General features: G+C 43.5%; 2 protein-coding genes and 1 non-coding gene across 5 annotated transcripts; 2 read left to right on the top strand and 1 right to left on the bottom strand.

The window, feature by feature from the left end:
* Positions 1-158: 158 nt before the first annotated feature.
* Positions 159-10657, bottom strand: mrps27 (mitochondrial ribosomal protein S27). The gene is made up of 11 exons (XM_023836670.2): positions 10329-10657; positions 9924-10001; positions 9447-9517; positions 8635-8693; positions 6782-6896; positions 6257-6335; positions 5883-5998; positions 5282-5384; positions 4651-4793; positions 2622-2759; positions 159-644 (listed from the first exon to the last, which is right to left on the bottom strand). Exons 1-11 carry the CDS (start codon positions 10453-10455, stop codon positions 381-383), a joined length of 1293 nt encoding a protein of 430 aa, XP_023692438.1. The 5' UTR covers positions 10456-10657; the 3' UTR covers positions 159-380.
* Positions 10658-10702: 45 nt separating this feature from the next.
* LOC111856582 (transcription factor BTF3) lies at positions 10703-14683 on the top strand. Of its 3 annotated transcripts, none has more exons than XM_023836675.2 (6): positions 10703-10788; positions 11413-11481; positions 11586-11699; positions 12739-12958; positions 14127-14183; positions 14382-14683. In XM_023836675.2, the coding sequence occupies exons 2-6, from the start codon at positions 11413-11415 to the stop codon at positions 14426-14428; spliced, it is 507 nt and encodes a 168-aa protein (XP_023692443.2). In that variant the 5' UTR covers positions 10703-10788; the 3' UTR covers positions 14429-14683. The 3 variants fall into 3 exon arrangements, with proteins under 3 accessions (XP_023692443.2, XP_023692442.1, XP_023692441.2); XM_023836674.2 differs by having other exon boundaries at positions 10717-10853; positions 12739-12940; XM_023836673.2 differs by having other exon boundaries at positions 10718-10853.
* LOC111856636 (small nucleolar RNA SNORA29) lies at positions 13265-13402 on the top strand. The gene has a single exon (XR_002841180.1). It is a non-coding gene; the product is annotated as a small nucleolar RNA SNORA29 (small nucleolar RNA).
* Positions 14684-19859: the final 5176 nt, after the last annotated feature.

Genomic DNA, 19859 nt, shown 5'->3' with positions numbered 1-19859 from the left:
CGTTATAACTTTGAATGTGCAGTGTCTGTAAACAGCGTTGAACACTGAGCATATATTTTGTAACAAATTAAATATTTACAACCCCAAGGTTAAAGAAGTGACTATGTTACAATCGGACAAAGCAGGAGATGACTGCAGAATATAAATATACAATAAACTTTGTTGATTGATTTGTTTATTACTGCTAAACAAACATTTGTCATTTCACATGGTGAGAGGAATATTTTCAAATGAGGTCCTTCCCGGTCGAGCAGTTCCTTGACGTTGTAGCATATGTTCCTGTTAAAGCTGCCATGCCGACACAACAGCAAACTGAAATACTGGAACATTTATGGTGTCACCCCTTCATCCAGTGTCCAGCCCTTTCAGCACAGGGGGTCTCAGTGACGGCTCAGCTTCTGCAGTGGCTGCCTTGCCTTCTCCGCTGCTCTGGCTGCCCATTCCTGCTGCGCCTTCTCCCTCTGCTCCTCCTCCCTCCTGGCCAGATCGCGCCGCTCCTCCTCCCACTCCTTCATCGCTCCTTGGTAACGCTGCACGTCCTGCGCCTCCGCTGCGACAAGGCTCTCCTCCGCCAGGCTGGATGTCAAGGCTTGCAGACTGCGGACGTCTATTCTATCCAGGGCCTGCAGACGACCGTTCAGGTCCTGAACAGACAGAATACAGGATTAAGCTGACGGTCAGCTTCAACGTCTCATTTAACAAACTGTAAGTAGGGGTGTGCGACTCACGACCTCGAATGAGTAAGATGTCTCTACAATGCGCCTGTACGGTGAGATTGTTAGTATCGTGATTCAGGTCACATTCTATCACTTGCAGCTCTATGGCTCATAAAGATCTATGGATCTAAAGTTGTTTTATCAGCCAAATCCACTTCGACACACCAATAAAGCGGCAATAGCAAACAGTAGGTAGTGCCTTGGATTTCTTCCTCTCTCCTTTTCATGCCCAACATACAACACATTCACTATTTGGCAATGTAGTGGCATGGACGACATGGAGGAGGTGGTCCCTAAAAAGCATTCAACGTTGGTAACATGGAATTTGTTTAGATTTTTCAAAACCGGCATCGTAACAGTAGAGTAACTTGTAGAGTCGTAAAAATCAACATGAAAAACAATCGTGATGACATCATGGATCTTGATCCTGTCCGAGAAATATCATGTTATCATATTTTTGCCATATCGCCCACCCCTAACATGACCTATTGGTTCAAATTTCTGGGAAGTCACTGTTGATGGTCCCCTGAAACAGCTTGTGGTTTGGACTCCAGAGATGGGGGTGCAAGTGTAACACTGGATTTCATCATCTTCGTCATCATCATCTATTATCATCATCCTCATCCTCATCATGATCTTCTATGCAAAAGGTGACTGAAACACAGTCACGCAGTTTGGTATTTACTCACAAAGACTGAAATTCAATAATATTTCTTTCAGCAGTCAATTTCTTTGATCTCATCAACAGGACATTTACTTTAGCATACTTCAGACTCCCTTCATTTCTTTATGGGGTGATTGAAGAAGGTTACATTGTTGCACAGTGCATCCCCTACTTTAAGAATCAGCACAATGATGCACATCCAGTAGTTTCAAGGCTTGGGAACAACTCTCCCATTGGGTGGCTAAGTGGGGCTCCAATTCTTCTCTAATTTTAGACTAAACTGGATTTAGAGGATTTTACAAGGTCTATTGTAGGCAGCACAGCGCACAAGACAGGGAACAACCTGGGCAGGATGCCAGTGCATTACAAGGGTGTACACATCATCATAAACTATAGTCCAGTTAGACGCACCAATAAAACAGACTGTAAATCTTTGTACTGCGGGGAAAGCTGCAGTACCTGAAGGAGAAGCCAGATAACACAGTAATGCCTTCAAACTCAAAACACAAAGCAGGGTTGGGATTTAATTCCCAAACCCTGCAGGTATAAAGCAAGTGTAATGCCCACTGAACCACAAAGGTCATTATCAGTACAATCGGCCTTCTGGATCTGCGGGTTCTGCTTCCAACCAACAGCGGTTTGAAGATATTCGGAGGAGGAAAAAAAAAAAACAAAAAAAAACATTCAGAAAGTTCTAAAAAGCAAAGCATGATTTTTGCAGCACTGAGCACTATGTTGAAAATGACTTTCAGGGGAGGCTCATAATTTTCAGTCAGATGTGAGAGCGGCTGAAATGTAACGGGACTTTATTCGTTTGTTCACCTCTTAGCGTTCAGGCTTGACGTATTGGTGCGGTTGAATGCCAGAGATTCTGTCCTTTGTCATTTATCCGCACCGCTTATTGTGCTGATAAGAAGAACGCTGGTTAAAATTCAGTATGTGATCCCGATTCTTTAGCGTGAGGGAAGAAAAACCCATTTTCAAATCATTTATCTGGCTAATTATTACTTAGTATTATCCCTATGTTGTATTGTGTATTACAGGTAATCTAGAGATGTTTTTAAAGTACACAGGAAGATGTGTGTAGGTTATATGCAAATAATACGTGATTTGACATCCAGAGATTTGGATTTTGGTACATGGGGGGGGGGGGGCATCCTGGAACCACTCCTCTGCGGACACAAAGTGCTGATTGTATATATACCTCAAAAACATTTATAATAAATGACATTTTTACACACCTTAAACCTTCTGGAATATTCTGGGACCTTCATCCTCTCCAGCTGGTCCTCCTCATCGACAGTCTCTGGGGTCTCCCCACCCTCTTCAGGGGTATGAGAGGCTGACAGATCTTTCAATAACCCCTCTAGGTAATCGAGCTGGAATTAACATGAGAGAAAACTGCGACACCGACTCTCAAAACATGTTCTCATAGTGTACAGGATTGAAGAAAATTCTGATCTGAGTTTTAAAAAAAATATATAATCAATGTCACCCACTACAGATCACTGCCTGACATTTGGTAAATGAAATGAAAATTGGGGGTCATTAAAATCCACCTGCTGTCTCCTCTTCACTTACAAATGCAAAGCTGCCCTGTAAGGCGGTGGACTGTGCAGCTCAGGCTCTAACTGCAGGCCTGACATCAGCTGCCCTGTAATGCAGTGGACTGCACAGCTCAGGCTCTAACTGCAGGCCTGACATCAGCTGCCCTGTAAGGCGGTGGACTGCGCTGCTCAGGCTCTAACTGCAAGCCTGACATCAGCTGCCCTGTAATGCAGTGGACTGCACAGCTCAGGCTCTAACTGCAGGCCTGACATCAGCTGCCCTGTAAGTCGGTGGACTGCACTGCTCAGGCTCTAACTGCAGGCCTGACATCAGCTGCCCTGTAAGGCGGTGGACTGCGCTGCTCAGGCTCTAACTGCAGGCCTGACATCAGCTGCCCTGTAATGCAGTGGACTGCACAGCTCAGGCTCTAACTGCAGGCCTGACATCAGCTGCTCTGTAAGGCGGTGGACAGCGCTGCTCAGGCTCTAACTGCAGGCCTGACATCAGCTGCCCTGTAAGGCGGTGGACTGCACAGCTCAGGCTCTAACTGCAGGCCTGACATCAGAGGGGAAAATCAGGCATGAATGATATTTGACTGATACTCTAGATAATGTCCAGCAGTTTTCCTAAACACTGATTTTAAATACTGACCTCTTACATGAAACCGGCATTTTCAAATCAAAATGAAAAATATTAAGCGGAGAAAAAAGAAAATTAAAAAGGACCAGAAAGTGATGGACATGGATTTGTGAGTAATACCTGAACAAACTAAATACTAAATACTAAACTAAATAAAAAATATTGAGTGCTGATCTTGTTTCCCCTCAGAACACCAGAGGCCTGAGTCACGAGGCTGGATTTTTGGGTCAGCAAGACAACATGTTGGAATAAAGGTTGTCTTGACTAAATGGAAGTGAACAAAAATAAAGTTTATTTACAAACAGAGGTGGGCAGAGCTGAATTTGTTTAGCCTTGAGCAAAGGAGACCAAGGACAGACATGATCCAGGTATATAAAGTTATAATAGGGATAGGTGCTGTTCCTGCAAATTGTTACATCAAAATAGTTCTAACTCAGGAACCCGTGGCCATTATATATTAATGGGGGAACACTTTAGATTGGATCTGAGAAAGAACTACTTCTCACAGCGTGCAATTAGAGTATGGAATAGCCTGCCCAAAGGGGTAGTTTAATTCCTTCCAAGTGAGCTTGTTAGGCCAAATGGCCTCCTTTCATTAATAACTTTCTTGTGTTCTTAAACTGAAGTACAGACGCTCTACTACTTACGAACTTTCAACTTACGAACTTTCAGACATATGAACGAAGATGACTAAGTCCAAATTATGTTTGTTGGGCTCCCGTTTCCTGTCCACAACATCAATTTTTTTTTCTGCGCGCCAATTTCGCCTAGTACAACTTCTGGCCGCTACTCCCGCCGCACAGCGTCCGGACTCCCAGCATCCTAGTTCTTAGTACTTGCATATACCCTTAAAATAATGATGAATAATGACTTACGAACATTTCAAGTTATGAACAGCCGTTCGGAACGTAACTCGTTCGTAAGTAGAGGAGCGTCTACATTAAATCTGAAAAGTTATCTAGTTAACCAACAAATCCCCCCCTGTGATACAGGCCCCAAGTTAATGACACGCACAGCAGGGCTCAGGGTTGGGTCAAACGTCACCACAGCATCACGGATGCATTTCCGGCTTTAAACACGTACCCCCTCCTTGGATATCTTGATGTGTGGGGCTGCATCACACACCTGCTCCATTACCAGCAGGGCCCTGCTGATGAAGCCCGGGACCCACGTCAGAGGCGCGTCGCGGAACACAGCGTGGATTCCCTGAGATATCTCTACTTTGCCTGGGGGGGAGAGGTCAACGTCCATCACAGCTCAGAACACGCCACTATTTCACCTCATGTTCCAAGATGCTTAGCTGCAAATGCACAAGGTGAGCTGGTCACATCATTTTTTTTTTTTTACAATATCAATAAACTTTTGTCTCATTTAGCACTCTCTACAAGGTGCATCACCACAAGGTCCTTCACAGTAAGCCTGGGGTAACAGCAGCCCCACAGAGGGATGAAGAAAGTCCATCACTTTAGACCTTGTGCATTTGGACTTTGTTGTGATCCTGGTCATTTGGGGTCACTGCAAAAAAAAGCTGTCAGCCAGACAACTTGCAATCCTGAGAGTATACAGATGGAGTCCCAGACGAAGGGTGTAACACCAGTGAACGTGCAGTAGATATGAGGCGCACTGGACCACGAGCTCCTGAAGTATGACTACTCTACACGTCGAAGAACAGAAGCCAGCAGCGACACTGAAAGCCAGACAGAAGGGGGCAGACCTAGGAGCGCGTGGCCGACGACCTGAGCACTGAAGCCTGTGGAGTTCTGCTGCTTCAGGCCGGCAATCATAAGCGAAGCCCCCAGGTTCCTCTCGTCTTGCCACTGGGTGAAGGGAAGAAGGATAAGTTATCTGATTTCCCATCACAACTGCTCCAGGATGAGCTGCTGTACTCTACAGGCACAGATTGTGGCGACTAGTTTAGTAACATGAATCGTGCCAGTTAAATGGTTTATGATTAAAACACCCATATGGAAAGTAAACCCAATGCTGAAAATAGCATATTTACGATAAGGGGAAGGTCTTTCAAAAGCCTTTTCTTGCACATGTATTTGGCAAACACTTCTGTCTGAACAAACATACTAATGAAAATCAGGGAGCACGGTCATTCAGGGTCCCTGGAGCAGCCAGGGTGAAAGGCATCATTCGAGGGCCCAAGGGTGATACGATTACAATGGCATCTTATGGACATGGGCACACATCGCTAACCCAATGAACGACTCACTCCCCCAGTGATGATAAAACGATACACCCGCCTTAAAAGGATTACTGGCACCCTGTTCGCTAATGTATTTATGAGGTAACAGAAAAAGGATGCTTACTGTGAGTTCAGGATTTGTCGATAAATAATTGGCCAGAGCGTACAGTGAAAGGATCTGAGTGGACGGCGAGTCGAAGGCTTCCTGTCGCATCATCTCCTCCACGACAGAGCAGGCGCCTGCAGGACACAGAAGGAAAAGGCACTAAAATCAAATAGATATAATCAGTTTGCAACCTCCACCACTGTCCCTTTAAGGCACATTGTTAATAATCCCAAAATAATACATTTTTAATAAATCTCATTGGCAAAAATTTATTACGATATAACAAACATAAGAGGTATGGCAGGAAATTCAGGCAGGAGCCACAGAAAGACTAACGAAGTCAGAGCAACATCCTCTGTTCAGCAGACAGACAGAGCAGAACAAAGGGCTACCTCCGAAGTCTTTGTCCTTCAAGAATGAATCTAACAGGAGGTTGAATGTGAATTCATCAGGAAAAATCCCAAACTGCACCTGGTAAAACATGAACACTGGGGTCAGGAATCTATGGGAGGTACCAAATAAGCATCAATTGCCTCATGTACAGAGACATGAAAAACAAGAAGAAAAGGTCCTAAGTAATCAACGTCAGCTGAAATCACCAACCTCTAGTGGACAGCATTACGATTCAGCTTTGTGATTCATCACAAATAAGCGTGTGAAAGGCATGATTTTATTCAATTACAGTGGTACCTCAGTTCTCAAACTCGTTATAACTAAAATTCCTTAAAAGTCAAACCAACCAGTTCGAAAAAAAATTACCTAGAACTCGACCTGAATGTCAGAAGTCAAACCATGAATGCCGACCTAAGATAACTTGTACACGCCGGGAAATGAGTCACGAAGCATGTCTCTCAGCGGAAGCATGTCTCTCAGTCTGTGTATGGTTTGCACCCAAGACATCCGGAGAGACCCCATACCTTATTTTTTAGGGTATACAAGGCCTTATCCCTGGCTCCATATTTGAGACATTGTCTAATCCAACTGTGGATGGTCCAGTCTCTAAGGTACCAGCAGTTTGGACTGTGACGGAACCTGGTTAGAAAGAAGACACTGACATTATAACATTGCGTATTACAATATCACATTTCAGGACCCTTTCCGCTGTAGCATCCAAAGGTGTTTAACATTTTGTTCCTTAATGCTAAGTTGAAGCTGGTATTTCAATGCCTCTTGTGTTCATAGAACTGCAGCAAACAGAGAGACCAAAGCACTCTCTAGAAAAACAACACAAATATGAAGCAAGCACTGAAGAGTTTAAGTTCTGATCCTCGTGAGAAATAAGCACGTTTGGTCAGGAAAAGCATCACTGAAATGTGTCTGAGGTCATTAGTTTCTTTTCAAAACATTCCCTGATGCTTGCAGTAAATATTGAAAAAATTACGAAGGCACACATACACTATATGGCCAAAAAGAATTGGGAAGCATCTATTAATCACTAAATTCAGGTATTTCATTCAGAGCTATTGCACCAGGTGTATAAAATCAAGCACCCAGCGACGAGGCCACACTTATAAACATTTGTGAAAGAATGAGTCGTTCTGAAGAACTCAGTGAATTCAAGCGTGGTGCACATGAAATGTCTTCCCTCCAGGATATTCCACAGTCAACTGTATTATTGAAAAGTGGAAGTGTTTAGGAATAACAGAAACTCAGCTACGAAGTGGCAGACCACATAAAATAACAAAGCGGGATTGCAGAGTGCTGAGGTACACAGTGCGTAAAAGTCGCCAACGCTCTGACGACTCAATAACTGCAGAGTTCCAAACTTCCTCTGGCATGAACCCCAGCATAAAAACTGTGCGCCGGGAGCTTCATGGAATGGGCTTCCATGGCCGAGCAGCTGCATACAAGCCTCACATCACCAAGCGCGATGCAAAGTGTCAGATGGAGTGGTGTAAAGCACACTGCCACTGGACTCTGGAGCAGTGAAAATGTGTTCTGTGGAGTGACGAATCACGCTTCTCTGTCTGGCAGTCTGACGGATCAGTCTGAGTTTGGCGGATGCCAGGTGAACATTACCTGCCTGCCTGCTTTGCGCCAGCTGTAAAGTTTGATGGAGGAGGGATAATGGTGTGGGGTTGTTTATCAGGGGTTGGTTTAGGTCCAGGGAAGAGAACTCTTAATGCTTCAGCATACAAAGACATTTTGGACAATTCTATGCTTCCATCTTTGTGGAAACAATTTGGGGAAGGCCAAGGGCGTAACTTTGGCTGAAACATTGGGGGGGTCGAGGTCTCCACCCATTAGAGGGGAAACATGATTATTGGGGGGGTTATATTGGCTGGATCTGATTATTGGGGGGGTCATGACCCCCCTAACCCCCCTGGAAATTATGGGGAAGGCCATTTGCTGTTCCAGCATGACTGTGCCCCAGTGCACAAAGCAAGGTCCATATAGACATGGTTGGGTGAGTGTGGTGTGGAAGAACTTGACTGGCCTGCACAGAACCCTGACTTCACCCCATCGAGCACCTTAGGGATGAACTAGCAGAGAGACTGAGAGCCAGGCCTTCATGTCCAAGATCAGTGCCTGACTTCACAAATGTTCCTCTGGATTTATGGGCAAAAATTCCCATAGACACACTCCAAGAATAGTGGCAGCTGTTATAGCTGCACAGGGGGGACCACCTCCATACTGATGCCTATGGATTTAGAATGGGATGTCAAAAGTTCATGTATGTAATGCCCTGCTGTCCCAATACTTTGTCCCTATAGTGTAAAACAAAAAAAAATGAAACCTGCAAACTGTGAGTAAGGAACTTTAGACTTACTTGTACAGATAATATACTGTCTGTTCAATTTCTTCCATTGAAGTTATGTTGTCAACAAACTAAAGGAGAAAATAAGAGTGATTAAGAGATGCGTTTTTCAGCCAAATCCAACCACTGCTCTACAAACACAGTTTAAGAGCTGTTCAGTACTTGAGGCTAAATTATGATGGTGATTAAGGACATGGACCTTAAGGTTCAACGGAGCTTAGCTGACTGATCCTTGAACAAAGCATCTAAGCTAACCAGTTTAAGTAAAACCAGGCCACTGGAATATGTCACAAAAACACTATCATCCAGATAAAAAAAATCAGCTACAACTTGAGTCTTTATGAATGTGCATAATGAAAGAAGTGGTTCCACATCATAGATGTTTGCAACAAAGTATCTAAACAAAGAGAATTTAATAGCGAGAGAACTTGAGTTTTGCAGACGCCATTGCAGAAAATGACTGACAACACAAAGCTACTGTATACAAAATTTTGAAAAGAAAAAAAAAAACATTTTAAAAAGCAGAAGGAGATGCTGCTGGCTAGAACCTTTGCTTTAAATGAATGGCAGAAGAACAATAACAAGAAAAATTAATTCTATCGACCAAAAGCACACAGGAACATCTGTGCCTATGCAAGAAACAGGCCTTGCTCATTAAGCCGGTACCAAAATGGGAGCTGTGCATTTCGGTATTTTTTTCAACTACACCAAAAACGAGCAAACCACACAACTACAATTTGCAGACATACTACTGTTAAATAGCTGTGGGTTGGGTTTGACATTGTTATAGAGCTAACAGGTAATGTGCAACTAAGCCCCCCTACCCGTGAGATTGTTAAGGAGCTGACAGGCAATTTCCGCTCATATGTCCGGTCCATTAGAGCCGCTAACTCAGCTGTGAGGAAGACATGAAGAAAATTTAAAACAATGTTATATTATGTTTTTGGTCTTAAACAGTAAATTTTAATTAAAAAATAAAATGGAAATAATATTTCCATGTTCTGAGGTGAAACTAGTTTTAGGGGAAAATATAGTTCTGTAAATCAAGGGAGGGGTGCATTAATGTGATGATTTAATTTGGTATATACTGTCCTCTAATTCCATCCATGCATCTCCTAACTGCTTATCTTGATCATTGTACTGTAACTGCGATCTACAATATCTGGACAACTCTGCCATCTGCTGCATTTCAAAAATCTGAACGTTTTATGCAGATTGCCTGCTTTTACTGAACTTGACCACCGTCAGACATGCCTCCTGTTTATACAATCTTGTACGAATTAAAAGTCAATGTAACTTACCCAAGTTGCGCGGATCTGGATCTTTGTCCTCCCATATTTTGGGGTCTGTATATGACGCAGAAAGGAGACTTCTCCTGGCTAAAATAGCCAACATAAAAAAGAGAGAATCAAGAATTAAGCCTTTCCCCTGCGCCTATAAAAGTAATCAATTCCAGCACTGACTGCCCGACTACGGCCAGGTAACATTCTGGGATTACTGAAGGAAGAGAGGATCAGGCAGCTGTAGGGTCACAAAGCGTTTCACGCCCGGCTTAAGGACATGACAGACACAGCAGACACATGGGTACACGGACACAGGCAGTTACAGGAGAGTTATCGCACATCTGCACAGGCTACAAGCGGTTTGACAATAACTGGGGGGAAATCATAGAAGGAAATTAACCAAACGATATGTTAATCAGCTACCTGTAAATCTGGGCATCGCGGATTTTGAGAAGCATTTGGAAAGACAGACACATCTCTGCAGCATGTGCAACGCCATCTTGGAAGGATTAGGACAGAAAATAACACAACGTACGGGAAGTGTCACCATCTAGCGGTAGAGTGTGTATTACAATGCCAAAGCCCACTGGACGTAAACTTAGTCAGAGCTATATGCATAGATGTATGTTTCAAGTATTATTTGTCACACACACAAACATATCCTGCATATATGTGCTGTGTAATACTTTTTCCGCTTATGTGTGTGTGTGTATGTATGATTTAAAAAAATGTACGAAATCCTTGTATCACATATTTCTCCTCTCTGGCGTCACCTCCGTCGTGCCATGTGACCCCAGAAACCCCATTTCCGCATGGACGTCACTTCCGCTCCTTCCTCCGTCTTCCATCTTGGTCACCGCGTGTACGCTTTCTAAGTGTGCAGGTCAGTGTGGAACCGTAACCGTCTCTCTTCCCCTGCACAGGCACACGGTTTTCGGACTGGAGAAGGTAAATGAGACCGCGACCGGTACCATGCCGTCACACGTCGAACGGTGGTGACCCCGAAAAGAGGAGAAATTTTGCTTTGTTTGGGAGAATTGGGGGGGTGGGGGATACCCGAGCCACGGCTACCTCGGCTAGTTATTCTGTGCACAGTATTATTCATTTATATATTTATACTTTAAAGCCCCGTTGACATGTGCTACTTGTTGAACATAGGAACAAGAAATCGGGCTTTTTACGTTGTTCAGGAAGTGCTCTAAATCCCGAGGCGATTGCCGGTCGTGCTGGGAAGGAGTGTCTGTTTGGCAGAACGAACCGTGTGTCTTTTAACTTAATATTGGATCACAACTGCCTAAAATGGTCTGTTGAAACCCATGTCGTTAATTGCATGTGGGGACGTCCAACCCTTTCTGGCAGCAGGTGGCCAGGCAGAGAGGCGTCCCCAGCCTAACCAGTCTCATTCTGGTAATGGGATCAGCATTTACGAAGTGCTTCACTCTGTCGTAGTGGACGTCGTTTGTCTTCCGTCTGCGAAAGTATTAATTCGCACTTGCGTTTCTTATAGATGAAAGAAACAATTATGAACCAAGAAAAACTCGCCAAACTGCAGGCGCAAGTCCGCATCGGTGGGAAGGTGAGCAGTTCCTCTCTGTGGTGCCGCTTTGCCTTAATGTTCATTTGTGAGAATAATTGTGAAATGAGTTGGTTAATGTGAAAGCTGCCTGTCATCCTGAACAGGGTACAGCCCGCAGAAAGAAGAAGGTGGTGCATAGAACAGCCACAGCAGATGACAAAAAACTTCAATTTTCACTGAAGAAGCTTGGCGTCAACAACATATCTGGTATTGAGGAGGTGAGTATGCTCCTCCAGGCCCTGGATTATTGAACTAATGTTTTTAAATAACTTGGCAGATCTGTAATGTGCTCTTTGAAACATTACACTGCAACAACTCATCATAAAATGCTAACTTTGTGACAAAGAATGTGTCCAGAATCTCAAATAGCACATTAGCCAAAAATAGACCTGGTGTTCTTTAAAAAGAAAAGAAACAAAAATTTAAATTATTAGGATTAATGAGTTGGAGCGCAGATCAGTCACACCCGAATACATTGTTAGTCTTGCTTAAACACGCAGCCCGCAGTTTAATTGATGCCACTTCAGCGTGGGTTCTAGCGGCTTAGCTCGCATAATGAGTCTGACGTCTACCTCTCCTTTGGCTTTATTCTTATTAGCTGTGTCCAAATTCAAGGGCTGCATCCTGTGAAGGACGTGGTCTATGAAGGCTCTGTAGGCTTCATCCCTCGAAGGTCGAACAGAAAACGCTGTGAGATTATCTATAGGCCAGACCGCCCAATTTCCTATTTGTATTGCCAGCTGTTCCCGCTCTTACCCTTGAGTCATGAAGTGCTGCTCCTATTGCGTGGCCAGGACACGCCCACTTTACCTCTGCGCAATGAATCTTGGGATATGTTGGGCTGCGAAAGATCCATCAGGTGGATCCTTTGCAACTCTGCGAAAGGAAAACGCATCTCTAGGATGCATTTGAAGGAGACTTCAAAACGGGACAGCTTTATCATACCGCTGTGATTGTTCGCCTGCAGCTTTAGAAGGGTGCAGCCCCTGAATTTGGGCACAGCTGATATCTGCCTTTCTTATTTGAAAGTTAAAGAAAAAAGAGATTGAAAATGTAAAATGAGTTTATCGTTGCAGTGTGCGTGCCACCCAGAGGTATAGCGTGAAAGCTGGTAGAATACAGGCCAGTGAAGTACAGTTTAATTCCTGTCTCTGTTTTGAGCATGAAACTGCTGCAATAATACTTCGAATTGTCTCTCCGGTGCCGCTGATTGTGATGTGACAGTTCAGTAACTGGCGGTGTGCTTTTGCTCTGCAGGTGAATATGTTCACAAACCAGGGCACAGTGATCCACTTCAACAACCCCAAAGTACAGGCCTCGCTGGCGGCCAACACCTTCACCATCACGGGCCATGCGGAGACCAAGCAGCTGACAGAGATGCTGCCTAGCATTCTGAACCAGCTGGGCGCGGACAGCCTGAGCAGCCTCCGTCGATTGGCCGAATCCCTGCCCAAGCAGGGTGAGGAATGGCTGGGAGGTTAGGCTCGCCTTTTTCACCCTCTTTGAATTGGTTGGATGATTGCTGGTTACTGTAATGGGGTCTGAACCAGAGCATGTGAGCAGAGTGGAGCGGTGAGAATTTCCGCTCCTCGCTCACGAGGCTGTTGGCTCCGCCCGCTCCTCCGCGCTAATTCTAATTAATTAAAAAACCGCTCCGCGCTCTGACCAAATTTCGCCCACTCCGCTCCTCGCTCACGCTCCGCTCCACTCCGTTCACATGCTCTGGTCTGAACCCAAAAATGTAACTGTACTGATACCGGGTTCGATTCTGAAAGGGGGGGGGGGTCCCATTTTAGTACCAGTCATTCCTGTTTCCCACGAATGACTGGCTATGCAAATGGGACAGAGCATCTCTGCCATTGTCTGAAGGAGAGGTCAGCACTGTCTGCCTCTTCTATATGTATTGACAGCACATCTCATCGTCTCGTGATTAAACTGCAGCTAAAGCCCAGCTCCCTCAGCTAAATTAGTGGTCTGTGTATGTGTGTGGTTTAATGCTGTTGACAGTGTTTATCCCAGCTCAGTGGGTTTGGATGCTGTTTCTGTGACTGAAACAGCTCCAGTTAAAATCCCAGATTCCCAGATCCCATTGGTCTATTGAACAAGGCCCTTAACTATCAATTGCTCCAGGGGTGGTTTGACCCTTCATTCTCTCAAAAATGTATGACTTTGGATAGAAGTGTCTTCTAAATCAGTGGGAACCCCCAGGCGGTCTGTGTGTTTGCTCTCTCCCAGTTCCCTGAGAGTTGGGAGGGAGCAAGAACATGGACCGTCTGGGGGGGGGGGGGTCCCCACGGGCTGGTTTGAGAGACATAATGCTAAATAAATATAATGAGATTCTGCACCTCATAGTACTTTTGTATGTAGACTTTCAGTAAATCTATGCACCTCCATAAGAGTATCATAGGTCCAATGTTTAGTGCACTCTGATATTAATGATGTCCCACATTTCTGGGCCATCTTCTGATTTCTCCACTGTTCTCCAAGCTGTCAGGAAGCTTCTGGGGAATCATAGGTGGTCATAAAAATGATTGACCCGATCTCTCCCCTAAGTCCCTGCTCTGACCGGTCACTTTACCTTTTTGGTCTGTTTGGTCAGGTGACTTACTCGAAAAGCATCCCTGACTGGTATTTTTCCCTAACAGCTGGAGACGGGAAAGCACCGGTTGCTGCTGCCGAGGAAGATGACGATGAAGTTCCAGGTGATGTGTAGTTTCAGAAATGTGTGCTGCTGTGTCAGAAATTGTACAGAGCGGAACTGCATGTGAGGGGTGCTGGACAGTCCCCTCTTATGGGCTGTTTCTGACACGGCCTGTATGACTGGAGAGTGTATTTATCTTTTGGTGTTAATGCTGAATTTTAGGCTTAAAAGTGACACTTTGCCTGCTTTTCCCGTTCAGACCTTGTTGGCAATTTTGACGAGGCTTCAAAGGACGAAGCGAACTGAAGAACATTCTGCAATCAAATTAGTGTTGGACGGGGTCATGTGAAACAGCTGTTTTCTATTTGTCATTTAATGTGTTACCGTTAAATGATTTTTTGGTATTGATGCTGCATTAAAATCAGGAATGAATCGCATCCTTTGCTAGCCTTCCATCTGTGCTGTCACCCAATCCCACGTTATGCAGCCTGGTTTACCTTAACCTGTCTGTAATAAACCGTTGCATTTAAGAAATGCTAATAAAGTTCAACCAGTCATGAAGTCGTTTGGGTTAAAGTGTAAAACGGTCTGTAAAAAGGCTGTTGGGTGAGCGAGTTCTGATCATGAGCAGTTCTGATCATGCGTAAAATGCTGCTCTGTAGAATATTGACCTTATGTCATAAATATACTGTGACCTTGTGTTAGAGATGTCTTAATGCAAAATTCTACCATAATATAAGTGGCATTTTGGTTAAATATATGCGACAGCTTTTGACCTTATAAAAGAACTGATCTCTATCGTATAATCCTCACGATTGTTAGTGGTATCCTGAAATGTAATTAATTTTCTGTTAACACCGACTGGGTTAAGCCTGTATAATATTCCTGTAATGTTTGATGTTTAGCATAGGTTTGGTTCTCCAGTGTGCCATTTGACATGGTCAGTTTGATTTAAACTTGAATTCATCTCTTAAAAAGCACTTGTCTGGGGTAAGGAGCTGGATGGATGGATAGCTTTGAAAATGGTCCACGATATTATACCCATGTCAGTGTGAAAGTCTGGTGTCCATTTTTCAGAAAGCATCTTTTGTAATTTGTGGTTTAATGACGGGTAAGGAGGAGCATGCACTGACATAGCACATTGTCCCCACACAACAAACCCCTTCAGGGATGAGAATCTGAGTGCAGCTGTTACCTCAGCACTACATTTATTTGGATGAAATGGAACCGTGTGAAGTTTCTTCCACTGGCTTAAGTGCTAATCCTACCAGCAACCCCCAAATTTCTCCCTGTATGTAGGAGGACCTGCTTGCAGGGCTGGATGTAGGTTAACAACATAGCCAGGATTAAGCAATTACAGGTTAAGGGCCTTGCTCAAGGGTGCACAATGGAGTAGAATCAGTACTGGAATTCACAAGACTGAAACCAACAACCTTCTTATTAGTAGTACAGATCCCAGCCTCAGATCCACTACTCCACCTAGAAGTAGCAGCTGTTTATAATATTTATAGCTAATTGGCCTGTGTGGGTTGGGGCATTGGTTGATTGGAATTTTTCATAATGTGTATAACTCAAGAAGAAAACTGGTGTCCAATAGCTCTATTGAATTACACAATTTGGAAACTATGAATCCTCACAACATGCCAGCTTCTTCAAACTAGACTACAGCAACACCTGAAAGTAGACAAAAAATAAGCATGTTTGGAGCTTCAGGAGCAGCAGGGCCGAGACTCCACCTTTTTCGGGGCCCGAGGCAAAGCCTTAGGAGGCCCCCTACCAAGAAAACTGATGTTCATTTCACTTCTTTCGCAGTGCAGGAAGTTCACAGGGACTCGGCAGCTGCCCATTCTGCATACAGCTAGATCCGGCCTTGCTGTGTTCTGTAATGGGTTAAGGAGGTCCAAAAAACAAGCTGAAAAATTAACATCCAAAATGCTGGATTTGAAGAGACTGATCCCTAGTAAATAATTGAAGGCAATAACAAGGAGTGACTTGTGCAGTTTTGCAAGCGAACAATGCCCGGGAGGTCAAATATTACTTTGAAGTCAAAATGGCCGTGGGTTGTGACTGTTTTTTGACTCCATGGTATAAGCTGCTATTTTCTCTTCAGAAATCTTCATCACACACTGACAGGTAGGCCTCTCCTGTGCTGTAGTTTCATGTTGTTCCAAAATGCTGACAGGTCCAAAGGGAGAAAGTCTTCATTACAAAAATCTCCGGGGGGCTTTTGAACTGATATACCTAATGATGGCCCAAGGAATCTGGCAGGCTTAATCCCAATGGTTATGGGGATTATTCGTAATGAGTTATGAGAAAAACAAGATGATCTGGATTGGGATTAAAAATGTACCCTGGACAATAAATTTTGTTACCCACATACTCGTTGGCCCAGGAAGCATGTGTCACACCAACCAATGAATGTGGTCAGTTTCACCTTTCAAGTTACGCAACTTTCACTATAAGAGTAAGCAGGAACCTGAAGGTCAAATGATAATCTGTCAGTCACTGTACCTGCTGAAGAACCAAGCCATGATGTTGAGGGAATTGCCTGCAGAGCACAGGAACAAGATTGTGTTGAGGTACACATCTGAGGAAGGCTACTGAGGAAGATCAGCAGCATTGAAGGTTCCCAAGCGCACTGTGGCCTCCATAATTTTTACCTGGAAGAAGTTTGGACTTTGGAACAACCAAGACTCTTCCTAACCATAGGTGAACTCAAAAAAGCTGTAGAAACATCTCAAGGATGTGCAATTGGAAGAGGATACAGCTGGGCTAAATTTTAAATGCCATAACAAGGAGTCTGAATACTTGTGTATTAAGATTTAATTTCCTGTTTTTCATCTTCCCCAGACAGCAGCTTTCAAAGTTAATTTTCATGTATGTGGGTGATAACAGTTACCATTCTTGGAACAACAACTATTCTACAGTTGATGTCAAGGGCAAAACCTGTGAATTATGAATTAGAAGAACTGAATCATATTATACACTAGATACTTTATAGTACAAACATACGTATTAGAACAATAGACATGATTTGAGTAAAGTAGAGGAACTTGTTCCCTGACCACACCTCCCCCAAGACATCCACACTACCCCGGCACTTGTATTTATAAACCTGGTCTTGATACCTTAAGACATTCCTTGCTGCTAGTAAACAAATTGCTCCAGTGGTTAATAATAATAATTTAATTAGGTAGATATTGAAATACACCAACAGGCTACTGAAATCCGTAACTGTGCTATGATTAAATGCATTTTTCGAATGTAAGATATCAAGAAGTGACTGAGCCTTTTGAGAGGATCTACAGGACTGTAAGCAGTACACAGACTGAAAAATGACTTAGCACACCCAGATGAGTCATGTGATGTCACAGGAGCCAACCTGAAGGGTGTGTGCATGTCCGTCCTTAATCTGCCTGGAGTCTTACTCACCCTATCGCTGTCATCTGTAAGGTCACCGCCCCTATGCCTCCTAATCTCCTGCACAGCTTCCTGCGACAATCCCACCTAGTTAACTGTTAGTTGTTGGCACTATAACCTTGACATCGGCAGAAAATGTGAATAAGATACATGCAGATGAACATCCTAGCACTGACTAGTGAAAATAAAGGTGAACAGCAGCTAGTGCTCATTGTGGGTTCTGTTTTTACACAGAAAAAAGAAAAACAGACATTTCTTTAAATTATATTGTGTGAATAACCCCATAACCACAATTTCAACAGCAACAGTTTATCAGTAAACTACGAAAAGGCATTTAATTATTTTGGAAGAAAAAGGTGGATGGAAAGAGGAAAATAGAACGTTGACAGTCTATTGAAGTACTTGAAGAATATAACAGCTAATAACAGCACAAATTGTCACACCAGTCACAGACAGCAGGTGGCGCTAACGACCCAGAGACCCTGAGCTTTCATCCCAGAATCCCAGGAAGTGATACCAATGTATTCCAGTGGTAGATTAATTGTAAGACAAGAACCATCTGTGCCTCAAAGGGATTGCTATTTGAGCTGATCAGTAACTTTTTCTCAGCCTTTAGTCTGCTAGCTATGGAAAGGACATTGTTTATTCTGGTGTCGACTTAGCTAAAAATGTTTGCTTTGTAAAAATCTTTTGAGCTTTTTTTTTCCCCCGGGTTTGTGTTCTTTCAAGGAGTTTTGTTCCAGTTTTTATCTAGTAAAGTTTTTACTCACAACTATACCCTCAGTCCTTAGTTGTTTTCCCCTTGTTTTGTCATCACGAGATGAATAAATGTAGGAGTGGAGTCGCAAGCAAAAGCAGCCCAGAAATCTGCCACTGGCTTTGACTGGTTGGGTACCTCTGGTATATAGGCTACGTGATGCTGAGGTTGGGGAAGAAAGACCGGCTTGCACAACACCGACCCACCAGGAGAATTTCCCAACTTCCCAAAGGCCACTCCGCACCTGCATAAATGTACAGCGCAACATCAGCATCACAAATGCTCAATTTAAATAAGATTCGCTGCCAAATTTTCACCAAATCTTTAATATTTAATATGAACATTACAATATTTAACTAAACACATTATTCAGATAAAGGAGGACATTCCCTCCCTAAGCAAACAGAAGAGTGCCACATCCCTGGCCCAACTCTCGGCCAACATTTATCTAAACATAGGGTCAGGATTGGTAACAGCTGTGGTTGCAAATGGGCTGGTTGGATAAAACCAATCAGAGAAACCAAAAGCCCAGAACAGGGTCAAGACAGTGGTGTCAGACAATGGTAATAACCATTCTGGAAAACTATGGGCAAAAGATAATATAAAAAAATAACCTATTACAGTGGAAAACCAGTGGGAAGCCAACCAATTACAGTGGAAATAACTAGTGATGTTACATGATCATACTGACAGATGCCACCTGAGAGTATAGTATTATTATTCTTCAAATGCATTTTGCATTTGTATATGCATATGCATATTAGTGCTACAATCCTGGAAAAAAACATACAATTTTTTGGTCCCCTTGAGCATGTAAGCGGAGCAAAGTGAAGCATTTTGGATTTTAGTACAGTTTAGGGCACTAAAACAGCACAAAATAGATAAGAGAAACGTGAGACAAAAATATCACTGCAAGATGACTGCGGGATTCTGTTCTATTCTATTCTATCACGTGAGAGGCTGCAGTAAACATGCTTGACGTCCTCCCAAGCAGCACTGTACATATATTGTATGCATTTATGAATTGCTAAACTTTTTGTGCGTCATCTGTGGCTTTTGCGAAAATCCCAAAAATGTATCGAAACTGCGAAGGGGAAAGTCTTGGTGCAGAAATGCTGTATGTATCGACTGTATATTCTTCGTATGTGCCGATGGCTTCTGTTGCTATTTGCTGTTGTTGAGAGCGCTGTTTCAAAACAATCATTTCAACTATCCCGAAACATTTCCAGCAATAGGCAAAACAAGGAAATGTGTGCTGGGAATAGAGGCGGAAGGCCCAGCCTTAGGGAAACGAACATGGACGACCTCGAAAGAACAAAATAATACCCCCTGTGTATGCAGCTTCAGAATCTGGTTTATTTGGTCACTTTGTTTACATGTGCAGGGAAATGGTCTCTGGTTGCCAATGGAGCTCATACATACAGCAGATACATACACAGTTGCCAGAAGACAAAACAACTGTCAGGTGCAATTCGGTTGACGTATACAATGTGGATATCTTATTGATTAATGAATTAAAAGTGCAGGAATGCATGCCACAATGAATACAATATATACAAA

This window comes from Paramormyrops kingsleyae, chromosome 2 (genome assembly GCF_048594095.1).
Source record: "Paramormyrops kingsleyae isolate MSU_618 chromosome 2, PKINGS_0.4, whole genome shotgun sequence".
In the NCBI taxonomy this organism is placed as follows: domain Eukaryota; kingdom Metazoa; phylum Chordata; class Actinopteri; order Osteoglossiformes; family Mormyridae; genus Paramormyrops; species Paramormyrops kingsleyae.
The sequence above is the reverse complement of the archived record's forward strand: the minus strand, read 5'-3'. Positions and strand labels throughout refer to the sequence as shown.